The 13690-nt window shown below is 49.5% G+C and overlaps 1 protein-coding gene and 1 long non-coding RNA gene across 3 annotated transcripts in view; one reads left to right on the top strand and one right to left on the bottom strand.

The window, feature by feature from the left end:
* The window catches only part of LOC109025748 (uncharacterized), a 169953-nt gene that overhangs the window by 141698 nt on the left and 14565 nt on the right, over nucleotides 1-13690 (top strand). The gene's annotated exons all lie outside the window — the stretch shown is intronic.
* Nucleotides 482-4760, bottom strand: LOC134756800 (putative uncharacterized protein FLJ44672). Of its 2 annotated transcripts, XR_010129997.1 has the most exons (3): nucleotides 4536-4760; nucleotides 4251-4308; nucleotides 482-4104 (listed from the first exon to the last, which is right to left on the bottom strand). XR_010129997.1 is itself a non-coding variant. In XM_063695931.1 (2 exons), exons 1-2 carry the CDS (start codon nucleotides 4251-4253, stop codon nucleotides 3337-3339), a joined length of 771 nt encoding a protein of 256 aa, XP_063552001.1. In that variant the 5' UTR covers nucleotides 4254-4529; the 3' UTR covers nucleotides 482-3336. The 2 variants fall into 2 exon arrangements, 1 of the variants encoding a protein (XP_063552001.1); XM_063695931.1 differs by lacking the exon at nucleotides 4536-4760 and having other exon boundaries at nucleotides 4251-4529.

Raw genomic sequence — 13690 nt, 5'->3', positions numbered from 1 at the left:
TCCCTCCTCCGAGCCCCTGTACATACCATGAATTGTGGGACCTTCAGAGCTTTTCACTTTTCACTTTTTGGAAAATAGCTCCTGTTGGGGCTACAAGATGGAGTGTGAAGAGGGCCTTGGGCCACAGGGAGGTGCCTGTGGACTAGGGGGAGTTCATGCACCCCTTCTTTCCCCAGAGGGGCTGGACTCAGGTGAGTATGGGGGTGGGGGCTCCTGCACTTTGACACAGGCAGCGGGAGGGTTTTCTCCCCATTCCCTCTGCACTCCCAACTTGAGCTATACTTTTTAAGAAAGTGATTCACCCTGCCTTTGCCCCCTTCCCCAGAACAGAACACGTTGATCATGGGCGATATTTTTCATTGTGCCAAAAAGTTGCCATGACCGTCATTAAACCTGTTTAACATCAAATAATAAGGAAAATAAAATAAAAAATTTGGGCTTGGTGCAGAAACTCACTCCAAATAAATCACCTACCAAAATATTTACATAATGGTGGAAATATTCCAAAATTCAATATTTTGGGATTTATACACAAAAGATAAACAAATTAGAGGCCAAGAGGCTGCCGGAAGGGAAAAACGGGGCCTGGGAAGGCCGTTGTGAGGAATGAGCTGGGCCTAAAGAGGCCACTGGCAGGCGGGAGCTGGGCCTGCCGAAGCGGCCGAGAGGCAGGAGCTTTGGACTAGGGAGGCTGCAATGAGGCAAGAGCTAGCTGGGCATGGAGAGTCCGCTGTGAGTCCGCTGTGAGTCCGGGCCCGTGCAGGCCTTCGAGAGGCAGGAGGCCGGGCCTGCAAAGGCCCACTGGAGGTCAAGTTCTGGGCCTGAAGAGGCTACCAAAAGTCAAAAGCGGGGCCTGGGAAGGCCGCCAAGAGCCATGAGCTGGTCTGGGCTGAAAGAGGCCACTGGGAGGCAGGAGGAGCTGGGCCTGGGGAGGCTGACTCGAGGAAGTTTTACACCTGGAGAGGCCGCCGAGAGGACGGAGCTGGGCCTGGGGAGCTTGGCTTCGGGAAGTGGTGGGCCTACCAGGGCCGCTGGGAGCTGGGCAGGAGCTGAGTCCAAAGACGTTGTTGGGAGGCCAGAGTCAGGCCTGGAGACGCAGCCGGGAGGAAGAGCTGGGCCCGGAGAGGACGCCGGGAGGCTGCAAGTGGGTCTGGAGAGGCCGATTTGAGGAGGCCCGGCCTCCGCCTCCCGCATGGCGGCCTCTGCAGGCACAGCTGTTCCTCCTGGCTGCATCTCCCGCCTCCCAGCAAACAAGCTTTTTTGGCTCAGCTCCCGCCTGCGTTTGTAGACCCCGAAGTTTCTGCAACCAAGCTCTTCAGACCCACATCCCGCCTCCCAGTACCTGAACAGTCCCAGCTCCGGCTGGAGAACAGAGTCTGTAGGCCCCGCTGTTGCCTCCCAGGGGTGTCTCCAGGCCCAGCTCTCGCCCCACGGCGACCTCCCAGGCCCAAGTCCCTGCCTGCCTCCCAGCAGCCCGCGTGCGACCCTGCTCCTCCCTCACGGTGGCCTGTTGAGGCAGGGGCTCACGCTGACCTCTCTCAGCGTGGGAGGGGCCAGTGTGAGGCAAGGGCTCACGCTGACCTCTCTCAGCGTGGGAGGGGCCGGTGTGAGGCAAGGGCTCACGCTGACCTCTCTCAGCGTGGGAGGGGCCGGTGTGAGGCAAGGGCTCACGCTGACCTCTCTCAGGGTGGGAGGGGCCGGTGTGAGGCAAGGGCTCACGCTGACCTCTCTCAGGGTGGGAGGGGCCGGTGTGAGGCAAGGGCTCACGCTGACCTCTCTCAGGGTGGGAGGGGCCGGTGTGAGGCAAGGGGCTCACGCTGACCTCTCTCAGGGTGGGAGGGGCCGGTGTGAGGCAAGGGGCTCACGCTGACCTCTCTCAGCGTGGGAGGGGCCGGTGTGAGGCAAGGGCTCACGCTGACCTCTCTCAGGGTGGGAGGGGCCGGTGTGAGGCAAGGGGCTCACGCTGACCTCTCTCAGCGTGGGAGGGGCCGGTGTGAGGCAAGGGCTCACGCTGACCTCTCTCAGCGTGGGAGGGGCCGGTGTGAGGCAAGGGGCTCACGCTGACCTCTCTCAGCGTGGGAGGGGCCGGTGTGAGGCAAGGGGCTCACGCTGACCTCTCTCAGCGTGGGAGGGGCCGGTGTGAGGCAAGGGCTCACACTGACCTCTCTCAGGGTGGGAGGGGCCGGTGTGAGGCAAGGGGCTCACGCTGACCTCTCTCAGAGTGGGAGGGGCCGGTGTGAGGCAAGGGGCTCCCATGGACCTCTGTCAGCGTGGGAGGGGCCGGTGTGAGGCAAGGGGCTCCCGCGGACCTCTGTCAGCGTGGGAGGGGCCGGTGTGAGGCAAGGGGCTCAGGCTGACCTCTGTCAGTGTGGGAGGGGCCGGTGTGAGGCAAGGGCTCACGCTGACCTCTCTCAGCGTGGGAGGGGCCAGTGTGAGGCAAGGGCTCACGCTGACCTGTCTCAGTGTGGGAGGGGCCGGTGTGAGGCTATGGGCTCACGCTGACCTCTCTCAGCATGGGAGGGGCCGGTGTGAGGCAAGGGCTCACGCTGACCTCTCAGCGTGGGAGGGGCCGGTGTGAGGCAAGGGGCTCACGCTGACCTCTCTCAGCGTGGGAGGGGCCGGTGTGAGGCAAGGGCTCACACTGACCTCTCTCAGGGTGGGAGGGGCCGGTGTGAGGCAAGGGGCTCACGCTGACCTCTCTCAGAGTGGGAGGGGCCGGTGTGAGGCAAGGGCTCACGCTGACCTCTCTCAGCATGGGAGGGGCCGGTGTGAGGCAAGGGGCTCACGCTGACCTCTCTCAGCGTGGGAGGGGCCGGTGTGAGGCAAGGGCTCACGCTGACCTCTCTCAGCGTGGGAGGAGCCAGTGTGTGGCAGGGGATCATGCCTCTGGGCAGGGTACCAGAGGCATGGGCATCAACAGGCCACCGTGAGGGAGGAGCTGGGCTGCACGCGGGCTGCTGGGAGGCAGGCAGGGACTTGGCCCCGGGAGGCCGCCGTGGGGTCAAGAGCTGGGCCTGGAGAGGCCCCTGGGAGGCAAGAGTGGGACCTGCAGAGGCCGTTCTCCAACCATTGCTGGGCCCGTACAGGCCACCGGGCGGCAGGAATTAGGCCCGAAGAACTTGGCTGGAGAAAGTTCGGGGCCCACAAAGGCGGTTGGGAGCTGGGCAGGAGTTGAGCCAAAAGAGCTTGCTTACTTGCTGGGAGGCAGGGCCGGGAGATGCCAACTTCAGGACAACTTGGGCCTGCAGAGGTCACCGGGAGGCCCAAGCTTGGCGTGGAGGAGCCCACCGACCGGAGACCATTTGGGGCCTGCACGTGCCATCGGAGGGCAGGAGCTCATCCTGGAGAGGGCACCGTGAGGCCTGACCTGGTCCTGGGGAGCTTGGCTTGAGGAAGCTGTGGGCCGACCAAGGACGCCAGGAGATGGGTAGGCACTGAGTCCAAAGAGGTTGTTGAGAGGCAGGAGTCGGGCCTGGAGACGCAGCCAGGAAGAGGAGCTTGGCCTGGAGAGGACGCCCGGAGGGTGCAAGTGGGTCTGGAGAGGCCGACTTGAGGAGGTTCTCGGCCCAGAGAGGCCACCGGAAGGGAAAAACTGGGCCTGGAAAGGCTGTTGTGAGGAATGAGCCCCATGGGCCTGAAGAGGCCACTGGCAGGCGGGAGCTGGGTGTGTAGAAGCTGCTGAAAGGTTGGGAGCTTGGCTTGGGGGGTCCACAGTGAGGCAGATGCTGGGCCTGAAGAATCTGCTGTGAGGCAGATGTTGGGACTGTAGAGGCAGACGGGAGGCAGAGGCTGGGCCTGGAGGGGCCAAGATGCAGGAGCTGGGCCTGGAGAGGCTGCAAAGAAGCATGAGCTGGGCCTGGTGAGGTCGACTTGAGAAAGCTCAGGGCCTGGAGAGAAGGCTGGGAGGCAGGAGCTGGGTCTAAAGAGGCCATTGTAACGATGGAGCTGTGCCTGTGGAGGCTGTTGTGAGGCAGTAGGCTCATCTGCGGAGACTGCCGTGAGGTAGGGTATAGGCCTAAATAGGCCATTGTGAGTCATGAGCTTGGTCTGTAGAGGCTGACTGGAGAAAGTTCTGGGCCTGGAGAGGCTGCCGGGACGTAGGAGCTGGGCCAAAAGATTTAAGCACATTTACATTTATTAGGCACTTTACTTCCATTATTACAATACATAATAATATATTTAATATATTAATATGTATAATAAATATATATTATATATCCAATATATAATAAAATAATTATAGAACTCACCATAATGTAGAATCAGTGGGCGTGTTAAGCTTGTTTTCCTGAAACTGGATGGTCCCACCTGAGCGTGATGGGAGAAAGTGACAGAACAATAGGTATTAGATTCTCATAAGAACAGCGCAACCTAGATCCCTCACATGCACGGTTCACAACAGGGTGCGTTCTCCTATGAGAATCTAATGCTGCTGCTGATCTGAGAAGGTGGAGCTCAGGCGGGAATGTGAGCAAAGGGGAGTGGCTGTAAATACAGACGAAGCTTCCCTCACTCCCTCACTCGACACCACTCACCTCCTGCTGTGTGGCTCCCTATGGCTCCATGGCTCAGGGGTTGGGGACCCCTGCTCAAGTGCATCCAAAGCGACCCTTCCCACACCAGTCTTCATAGTGGTCAAGGGCAGCAACCACTTAGCTCCCAAGGCATGTGCCTCAGCTGGCATTTCATCACAATCAACAGTAAGTGGTAGCTTGAGTCATTGTGAGGTCACTTCCTGGAAATCACCAGCATCCCATTTCCCACTGGCAAAGAGCTCAGCACTGCCCCCTGGGAAACCAAACCTATGCCCAAATCCCATCTGTGTGGGTTTATCTCCTGGGACCCTTCCTAACATATTAGTCAGAGTCCAATCAGGAAGCATAAACCACTCAAAAGTTTAAAGTGGTAAAATTTAATACGGAGAATTATTCATTATAACAGGTGAACAGCATAATGAGAGATTGGCTAGCACAAAGTAAAGAGAACGCTAGAGAATACAGGACTAGCCCAGGCCAGGCATGGTGGCTCATGCCTGAAATTCCAGCAATTTGAGAAGCTAATGCAGGAGGATTGCTTAAGGCCAGGAGCTAGAGACCGGTCTGGACAACACAGTGAGACCCTGTCTCTATCCAAAAGAAGAAAAAAGTTAGCTGGGAGTGGTGGTGCACACTTGTAGTCCCAGCTACTCGGAATGCTGAAGTTTGAGCCTGGGAGGTCAAGGCTGCAGCGAGGCATGATTATGCCACTACAGTCCAGCCTGGTGACAGAGCAAGACCCTGTCTCAAAGAACAAAACAACAACAACCGTTTACAGACAGAAAAGAAATAGAGCCAATAAGCTAAGGAAAGATGTTGAAATGTGACAAGTAAAGTAACATGAGGTCTTTTGTCTATTTAAAATAACCAAACAAAAAATGACTTACTAAATTATAATACCCTGTGCTGGCAAAGGTGCAGTGAAATGGGCACTTTCTTTTACCATGAGGGGTGTTTAAATTGTGTATAAGCCTTCCAGGGTAAAGCCTGTCAATTTTTTAAAATAATGGAGACAGGGTCTCACCATACTGCCATACTGCCTCCTCCAACTCTTGGCCTCAAGCAATCCTCCTCTCTTAGCCTCCCAAAGTGCTAAGATTATAGCTGGGAGGCACCCAAAACCCTGTCAATTTACATCAAGGGTAATGAGAATGTCCATTCATCATGACTCACAGTAATCTTACTTCTGGGGAGACAATTCAATCTAAACAAAAGGTCATCTGTACAAACACAGTAAAAATCTGGGAGTAACTGAAGACAGAGTTGGTAAGTGAAATAAGAAACAGTTCTAAGAAATTAAACTATGATATCAATAGGCACCTGGTATAAAAGGTCGGTTGATGTTAGCTGCTACTTTTTTGTTGTTTTGAGACAGGGTCTCACTCTGTCACCCAGGCTGGAGTGCAGAGGCCTGATCATGACTCACTGCAGTCTCAGCCTCCCTGGGCTCGAGTGATCCTCCCACCTCAGCCTTCCAAGTAGCTGGGACTACAGGAACGTGCCACCACACTCGGCTAATTCATGTATTTTTCTGTAGGGATGGTGACTCCCCCTTTGTTTCCAAGGCCTATCGCAAACTCTCGGCCTCAAGCCATCCTCCTGCCTCAGCCTCCCAAAGTGTTGCGATTATCAGTGTGAGCCACCACACCTGGCCAGCTGCTACTTTTAGCAATATTATTATTATCATTCCACTCAATTAAAAATTATTATTTTCAAGGCTATGCAACAGTATGTATCCTACAGCGTAATTGTAAAAACATATAGTCGCCGTCCCTCAGTATACAGAATTAGTTCCAGCCCCCCATCTCTGCATATACCAAAATCCATGCTTACTCACGTTTCGCTGTCACCCCTCTGGAATCCACGTATACGAAAATTCCAAATATTAGTTGGGCATAGTGGCAAGCACCTGTAGTCTCAGCCACGTGGGAGGTTGAGGTGGGAGGATCGCTTCAGCCTGGAAGGTTGAGGCTGCAGTCAGCTGCGATAGCACTACTACACTCCAGCCTTGGACAACAGAGGGAGACCCTGTCTCAGAAAACAAAACAAAATAAAACAGGTTAGAAACTGTAATGAGGTCTGTTGGGCAAAATTCCATATAAGCAAAGTATAAATTAATAAAGCAAATCGTGATAAATTAGTACGATTGACTTTCTGGAGCTTCTGACAATAAAAGTAAGGAAAATGCAGAACACAAAGACAGAGAGTAAAAAGAGAAATTAGGAAAGCATTCTACATGTTTAATAGGAAGACACTGGCCGTGTTCGTGCAGCGGCAGTATGTCGTGACATGACGTACCTTGGAGAGAAGTTAACAGATGAGGAAGTTGATAAAAATCATCAGAGAAGCAAAATACTGGTAGCGACACTCAAGTAAACCATGAAATTTCCATAACTTATGTCAGCAAAGTGGGAATATTGAACAGTGTGTGTTGAAGTTCCTATACAACATTGTTTATCTGCCGTTTGTTTGTTTGTAAGGAATGTATATACTAAAAGTTCTTCTTGCTGTCAAAAGAATATGTGTGAATAAGTCATTTTAACTTATTCTTCGTTTTTCTTTTATCTTCCTGCCATCATCCCACAGCCTTACTTTAGAAATTTTTTCTTTAGAAAATTGAACAAGTGCTCCTTGTGGTGGCACATACCTCTAGGATGGGAGGCAGGGGTGGAAGGGTCACTTGAGGCCATTAGTTTGACACCAGCCTGGCCAACAAAGTGAGACCCCATGTCTACAAAACAATTTAAAAATTAGCCAAGTATCGTCATGTATACCTACAGTCCCAGCTACCTCAACTTACGGAGAAAGTTCAGGGCCTGGAGAGAAGGCTGGGAGGCAGGAGCTGGGTCTAAAGAGGCCATTGTAACGATGGAGCTGTGCCTGTGGAGGCTGTTGTGAGGCAGTAGGCTCATCTGCGGAGACTGCCGTGAGGTAGGGTATAGGCCTAAATAGGCCATTGTGAGTCATGAGCTTGGTCTGTAGAGGCTGACTGGAGAGAGTTCTGGGCCTGGCGAGGCTGCCGGGAGGTAGGAGCTGGGCCAAAAGATTTAAGCACATTCACATTTATTAGGCACTTCATTTCCATTATTACACTGTAATATATAATAAAATAATTATAGAACTCACCATAATGTAGAATCAGTGGGCGTGTTAAGTCTCTTTTCCTGAAACTGGATGGTCCCACCTGAGCGTGATGGGAGAAAGTGACAGATCAATAGGTATTAGATTCTCATAAGAACAGCGCAGCCTGGATCCCTCACATGCACGATTCACAACAGGGTGCGTTCTCCTATGAGAATCTAATGCTGCTGCTGATCTGAGAAGGTGGAGCTCAGGCGGGAATGTGAGCAAAGGGGAGTGGCTGTAAATACAGACGAAGCTTCCCTCACTCCCTCACTCGACACCACTCACCTCCTGCTGTGTGGCTCCCTATGGCTCCATGGCTCAGGGGTTGGGGACCCCTGCTCAAGTGCATCCAAAGCGACCCTTCCCAAACCAGTCTTCACAGTGGTCAAGGGCAACAACCACTTAGCTCCCAAGGCATGTGCCTCAGCTGGCATTTCATCACAATCAACAGTAAGTGGTAGCTTGAGTCACTGTGAGGTCACCTACTGGAAATCACCAGCATCCCATTTCCCACTGGCAAAGAGCTCAGCACTGCCCCCTGGGAAACCAAACCTATGCCCAAATCCCATCTGTGTGGGTTTACCTCCTGGGACCCTTCCTAACATATTAGTCAGAGTCCAATCAGGAAGCATAAACCACTCAAAAGTTTAAAGTGGTAAAATTTAATACGGAGAATTATTCATTATAACAGGTGAACAGCATAATGAGAGATTGGCTAGCACAAAGTAAAGAGAACGCTAGAGAATACAGGACTAGCCCAGGCCAGGCATGGTGGCTCATGCCTGAAATTCCAGCAATTTGAGAAGCTAATGCAGGAGGATTGCTTAAGGCCAGGAGCTAGAGACCGGTCTGGACAACACAGTGAGACCCTGTCTCTATCCAAAAGAAGAAAAAAGTTAGCTGGGAGTGGTGGTGCACACTTGTAGTCCCAGCTACTCGGAATGCTGAAGTTTGAGCCTGGGAGGTCAAGGCTGCAGCGAGGCATGATTATGCCACTACAGTCCAGCCTGGTGACAGAGCAAGACCCTGTCTCAAAGAACAAAACAACAACAACCGTTTACAGACAGAAAAGAAATAGAGCCAATAAGCTAAGGAAAGATGTTGAAATGTGACAAGTAAAGTAACATGAGGTCTTTTGTCTATTTAAAATAACCAAACAAAAAATGACTTACTAAATTATAATACCCTGTGCTGGCAAAGGTGCAGTGAAATGGGCACTTTCTTTTACCATGAGGGGTGTTTAAATTGTGTATAAGCCTTCCAGGGTAAAGCCTGTCAATTTTTTAAAATAATGGAGACAGGGTCTCACCATACTGCCATACTGCCTCCTCCAACTCTTGGCCTCAAGCAATCCTCCTCTCTTAGCCTCCCAAAGTGCTAAGATTATAGCTGGGAGGCACCCAAAACCCTGTCAATTTACATCAAGGGTAATGAGAATGTCCATTCATCATGACTCACAGTAATCTTACTTCTGGGGAGACAATTCAATCTAAACAAAAGGTCATCTGTACAAACACAGTAAAAATCTGGGAGTAACTGAAGACAGAGTTGGTAAGTGAAATAAGAAACAGTTCTAAGAAATTAAACTATGATATCAATAGGCACCTGGTATAAAAGGTCGGTTGATGTTAGCTGCTACTTTTTTGTTGTTTTGAGACAGGGTCTCACTCTGTCACCCAGGCTGGAGTGCAGAGGCCTGATCATGACTCACTGCAGTCTCAGCCTCCCTGGGCTCAAGTGATCCTCCCACCTCAGCCTTCCAAGTAGCTGGGACTACAGGAACGTGCCACCACACTCGGCTAATTCATGTATTTTTCTGTAGGGATGGTGACTCCCCCTTTGTTTCCAAGGCCTATCGCAAACTCTCGGCCTCAAGCCATCCTCCTGCCTCAGCCTCCCAAAGTGTTGCGATTATCAGTGTGAGCCACCACACCTGGCCAGCTGCTACTTTTAGCAATATTATTATTATCATTCCACTCAATTAAAAATTATTATTTTCAAGGCTATGCAACAGTATGTATCCTACAGCGTAATTGTAAAAACATATAGTCGCCGTCCCTCAGTATACAGAATTAGTTCCAGCCCCCCATCTCTGCATATACCAAAATCCATGCTTACTCACGTTTCGCTGTCACCCCTCTGGGATCCACGTATACGAAAATTCCAAATATTAGTTGGGCATAGTGGCAAGCACCTGTAGTCTCAGCCACGTGGGAGGTTGAGGTGGGAGGATCGCTTCAGCCTGGAAGGTTGAGGCTGCAGTCAGCTGCGATAGCACTACTACACTCCAGCCTTGGACAACAGAGGGAGACCCTGTCTCAGAAAACAAAACAAAATAAAACAGGTTAGAAACTGTAATGAGGTCTGTTGGGCAAAATTCCATATAAGCAAAGTATAAATTAATAAAGCAAATCGTGATAAATTAGTACGATTGACTTTCTGGAGCTTCTGACAATAAAAGTAAGGAAAATGCAGAACACAAAGACAGAGAGTAAAAAGAGAAATTAGGAAAGTATTCTACATGTTTAATAGGAAGACACTGGCCGTGTTCGTGCAGCGGCAGTATGTCGTGACATGACGTACCTTGGAGAGAAGTTAACAGATGAGGAAGTTGATAAAAATCATCAGAGAAGCAAAATACTGGTAGTGACACTCAAGTAAACCATGAAATTTCCATAACTTATGTCAGCAAAGTGGGAATATTGAACAGTGTGTGTTGAAGTTCCTATACAACATTGTTTATCTGCCGTTTGTTTGTTTGTAAGGAATGTATATACTAAAAGTTCTTCTTGCTGTCAAAAGAATATGTGTGAATAAGTCATTTTAACTTATTCTTCGTTTTTCTTTTATCTTCCTGCCATCATCCCACAGCCTTACTTTAGAAATTTTTTCTTTAGAAAATTGAACAAGTGCTCCTTGTGGTGGCACATACCTCTAGGATGGGAGGCAGGGGTGGAAGGGTCACTTGAGGCCATTAGTTTGACACCAGCCTGGCCAACAAAGTGAGACCCCATGTCTACAAAACAATTTAAAAATTAGCCAAGTATCGTCATGTATACCTACAGTCCCAGCTACCTCAACTTACGGAGAAAGTTCAGGGCCTGGAGAGAAGGCTGGGAGGCAGGAGCTGGGTCTAAAGAGGCCATTGTAACGATGGAGCTGTGCCTGTGGAGGCTGTTGTGAGGCAGTAGGCTCATCTGCGGAGACTGCCGTGAGGTAGGGTATAGGCCTAAATAGGCCATTGTGAGTCATGAGCTTGGTCTGTAGAGGCTGACTGGAGAGAGTTCTGGGCCTGGCGAGGCTGCCGGGAGGTAGGAGCTGGGCCAAAAGATTTAAGCACATTCACATTTATTAGGCACTTCATTTCCATTATTACACTGTAATGAGCGGAGAGTCATTTGAATTGGGGTTGGGGCAGGAGGGCAGCATCACAAAATAGGTGGCATAGGGTTTGATGGATATAGAAATAGATGAGGGGAGAGGGAATCTAGATTGAGGAAACAGTAGGAACGAAGGCATGAAGATAAAGGCATAGTAATTTCCATGGAACAAAACGGCTGTAGAGTTCTGGTCTCACCATAACTAGGGAGATTGCATACTTTTAAAAAATCTGAAATAAATCCCATTAATATCAATAAGTACATTTTCCCTAGTTGCCTATATTTGCATCCTCTAAGCAGGAGTGGTGATTAATCATCTCCAAATTGCTCAAGGATATGAAACAGGGTGCTCATAAGTCTTTAGCAGCAGGAAATGCTTGTTGCAAATAAACTATTTACAATTTACTTTGTGAGCATCATTTCTGTTGGGACTGTGCAGCAGATAACAACAGTAGGTGTTAGCCCAGTCTTAACAGAAACACAAAGAAAATGTTCGTGACAACCATTTCCTATATATATATATATAAAATACTTTTTTTTTTTCTGAGACGGTGGAGTCTTGCTCTGTCACTCAGGCTGGAGTGCAGTGGTGTGATCTCGGCTTACTGCAACCTCCGCCTCCCGAGTTCAAGCAATTCCCCTGCCTCAGCCTTCCAAGTAGCTGGGACTACAGGCGTGTGCCACCACACCCAGCTAATTTTTGTATTTTTAGTAGAGATGGGGTTTCACCACATTGGCCAGGCTGGTCTCGAACTCCTGACCTTGTAATTGACCTGCCTTGGCCTCCCAAAGTGCTGGGATTACAGGTGTGAGTCACTGCTCCCAGTGTGACATTTTTTTTTTTCTTTTAGAGACAGAGTTTCGCTCTGTTGCCCAGGCTGGAATGCAATGGCACAATCATAGCTCCCTGCAGACTCGAACTACTGGGCTCAGGAGATCCTCCCACCGCAGCCTCCCAAATAGCTGGGACTATAAGCACATATTGCCATAACCAGCTAAATAAAGTTTTTTTGTTTTTTTTTTTTTTTTGCAGAGAAGTGTCCTTGCCACATTGCCCAGGCTGGTCTTGAACTCCTGGTCTGAAGGAATCCTCCCACTTCAGTCTCCCAAAGTGCTGGGATTACAGACGTAAGCCACCATGCCCAGCCCAGTTTTAGGCTTTTAACATATACCCAGAAAGCACAAAGTTGATTAATAATTTACACTACAGTTATATTTTTAAAATTAAAAGAAACAACCCTAAAATGTGGCCCTTAGTTTTCTTTTCTTTCTTTTTTTTTAATTTTTGAGACAGAGTCTTGCTCTATCGCTCAGGCTGGAGTGCAGCGGCATGATCTGAGCTCACTGCAACCTCTGCCCCACCGGGGTGAAGCGATTCTTTTGCTTCAGCCTCCCAAGTAGCTGGGATTACAGGTGCACGCCACCACGCCTGGCTAATTTTTGTATTTTTAGTAGAGACGGGGTTTCACCATGTTGGTCAGGCTGCTCTCGAAGTCCTGACCTCAAGTATTCCACCTGCCTGGCCTCCCAAAGTGCTGGGATTACAGGCGTGAGCCACCATGCCTGGCTCAGTATTTCTTTATGAAAATAAAATATTAAAAAATCAAATACAAATGCTATAAATGAACCAACCAGGAATTGTACATGGTCAGTTTCTAATTTCAGGATGGAAGGCATTGAATTTGCTGTCGTTTATGTTAAAAACTTTTAAACTTTAACTCATGGATCCACCATTATTAACAATATTCATAAAGTCCCCAGCGTGGCTTGTATAAAGTATGGCTTGTATAATGTGAGGCTTGTCAAAGCACTATTACGTAGGCATTGTTGCTACATTATGTGTGCAATCATTTTATTTTATCTTATTTTATTTATTTATTTATTTTTTATTATTCTTTAAGTTCTAGAGTACATGTGCACAACGTGCAGGTTTGTTACATATGTATACATGTGCCATATTGATGTGCTGCACCCATTAACTCGTCATTTACATTAGGTATATCTCCTAATGCTATCCCTCCCCCCTCCCCCCACCCCATGACAGGCCCCAGTGTGTGATGTTCCCCTTCCTGTGTCCAAGTGTTCTCATTGTTCAATTCCCACCTATGAGTGAGAACATGTGGTGTTTGGTTTTTGGTCCTTGCGATAGTTTGCTGAGAATGATGGTTTCCAGCTTCATCCATGTCCCTATAAAAGACATTAACTCATCCTTTTTTATGGCTGCATAGTATTCCATGGTGTATATGTGCCACATTTTCTTAATCCAGTCTATCATTGTTGGACAGATTCATTGTTTTTCACAGTTCTGTGGGTTGGCTGAATGGCTCCTCTGCTGTTTTCACCTGGACTGACTTATGTGGCTGTGTTGAATTGGAGGGTCCAGGATGGCCTCATTCATAGGTGTGGCAGATGGCACTGACTGTTGGCTGGAGTGCCTTGGTTCTCCTTTTAGCCTCTTATCCTCTGGAAGGCTTCCTTACATGGTCAGTCTCAGGGCAGCACTTAAAGAGGACGGAAGCTACAAGGCTTCTGGAACTCATACAACCACGTTCTTGTCACATTCAATTGGTCAAAACAAGTCAGAAGGCTGGCCCAGGGTCAAGATGGAGAAATAGACTCCACCTCTTGATGGGAGTTGTTGCAAAATAT

This window comes from Gorilla gorilla, chromosome 12, assembly GCF_029281585.2.
Source record: "Gorilla gorilla gorilla isolate KB3781 chromosome 12, NHGRI_mGorGor1-v2.1_pri, whole genome shotgun sequence".
Lineage (NCBI taxonomy): Eukaryota > Metazoa > Chordata > Mammalia > Primates > Hominidae > Gorilla > Gorilla gorilla.
Note: the sequence above shows the minus strand (reverse complement) of the source record. Positions and strands in the feature narration are given on the sequence as shown.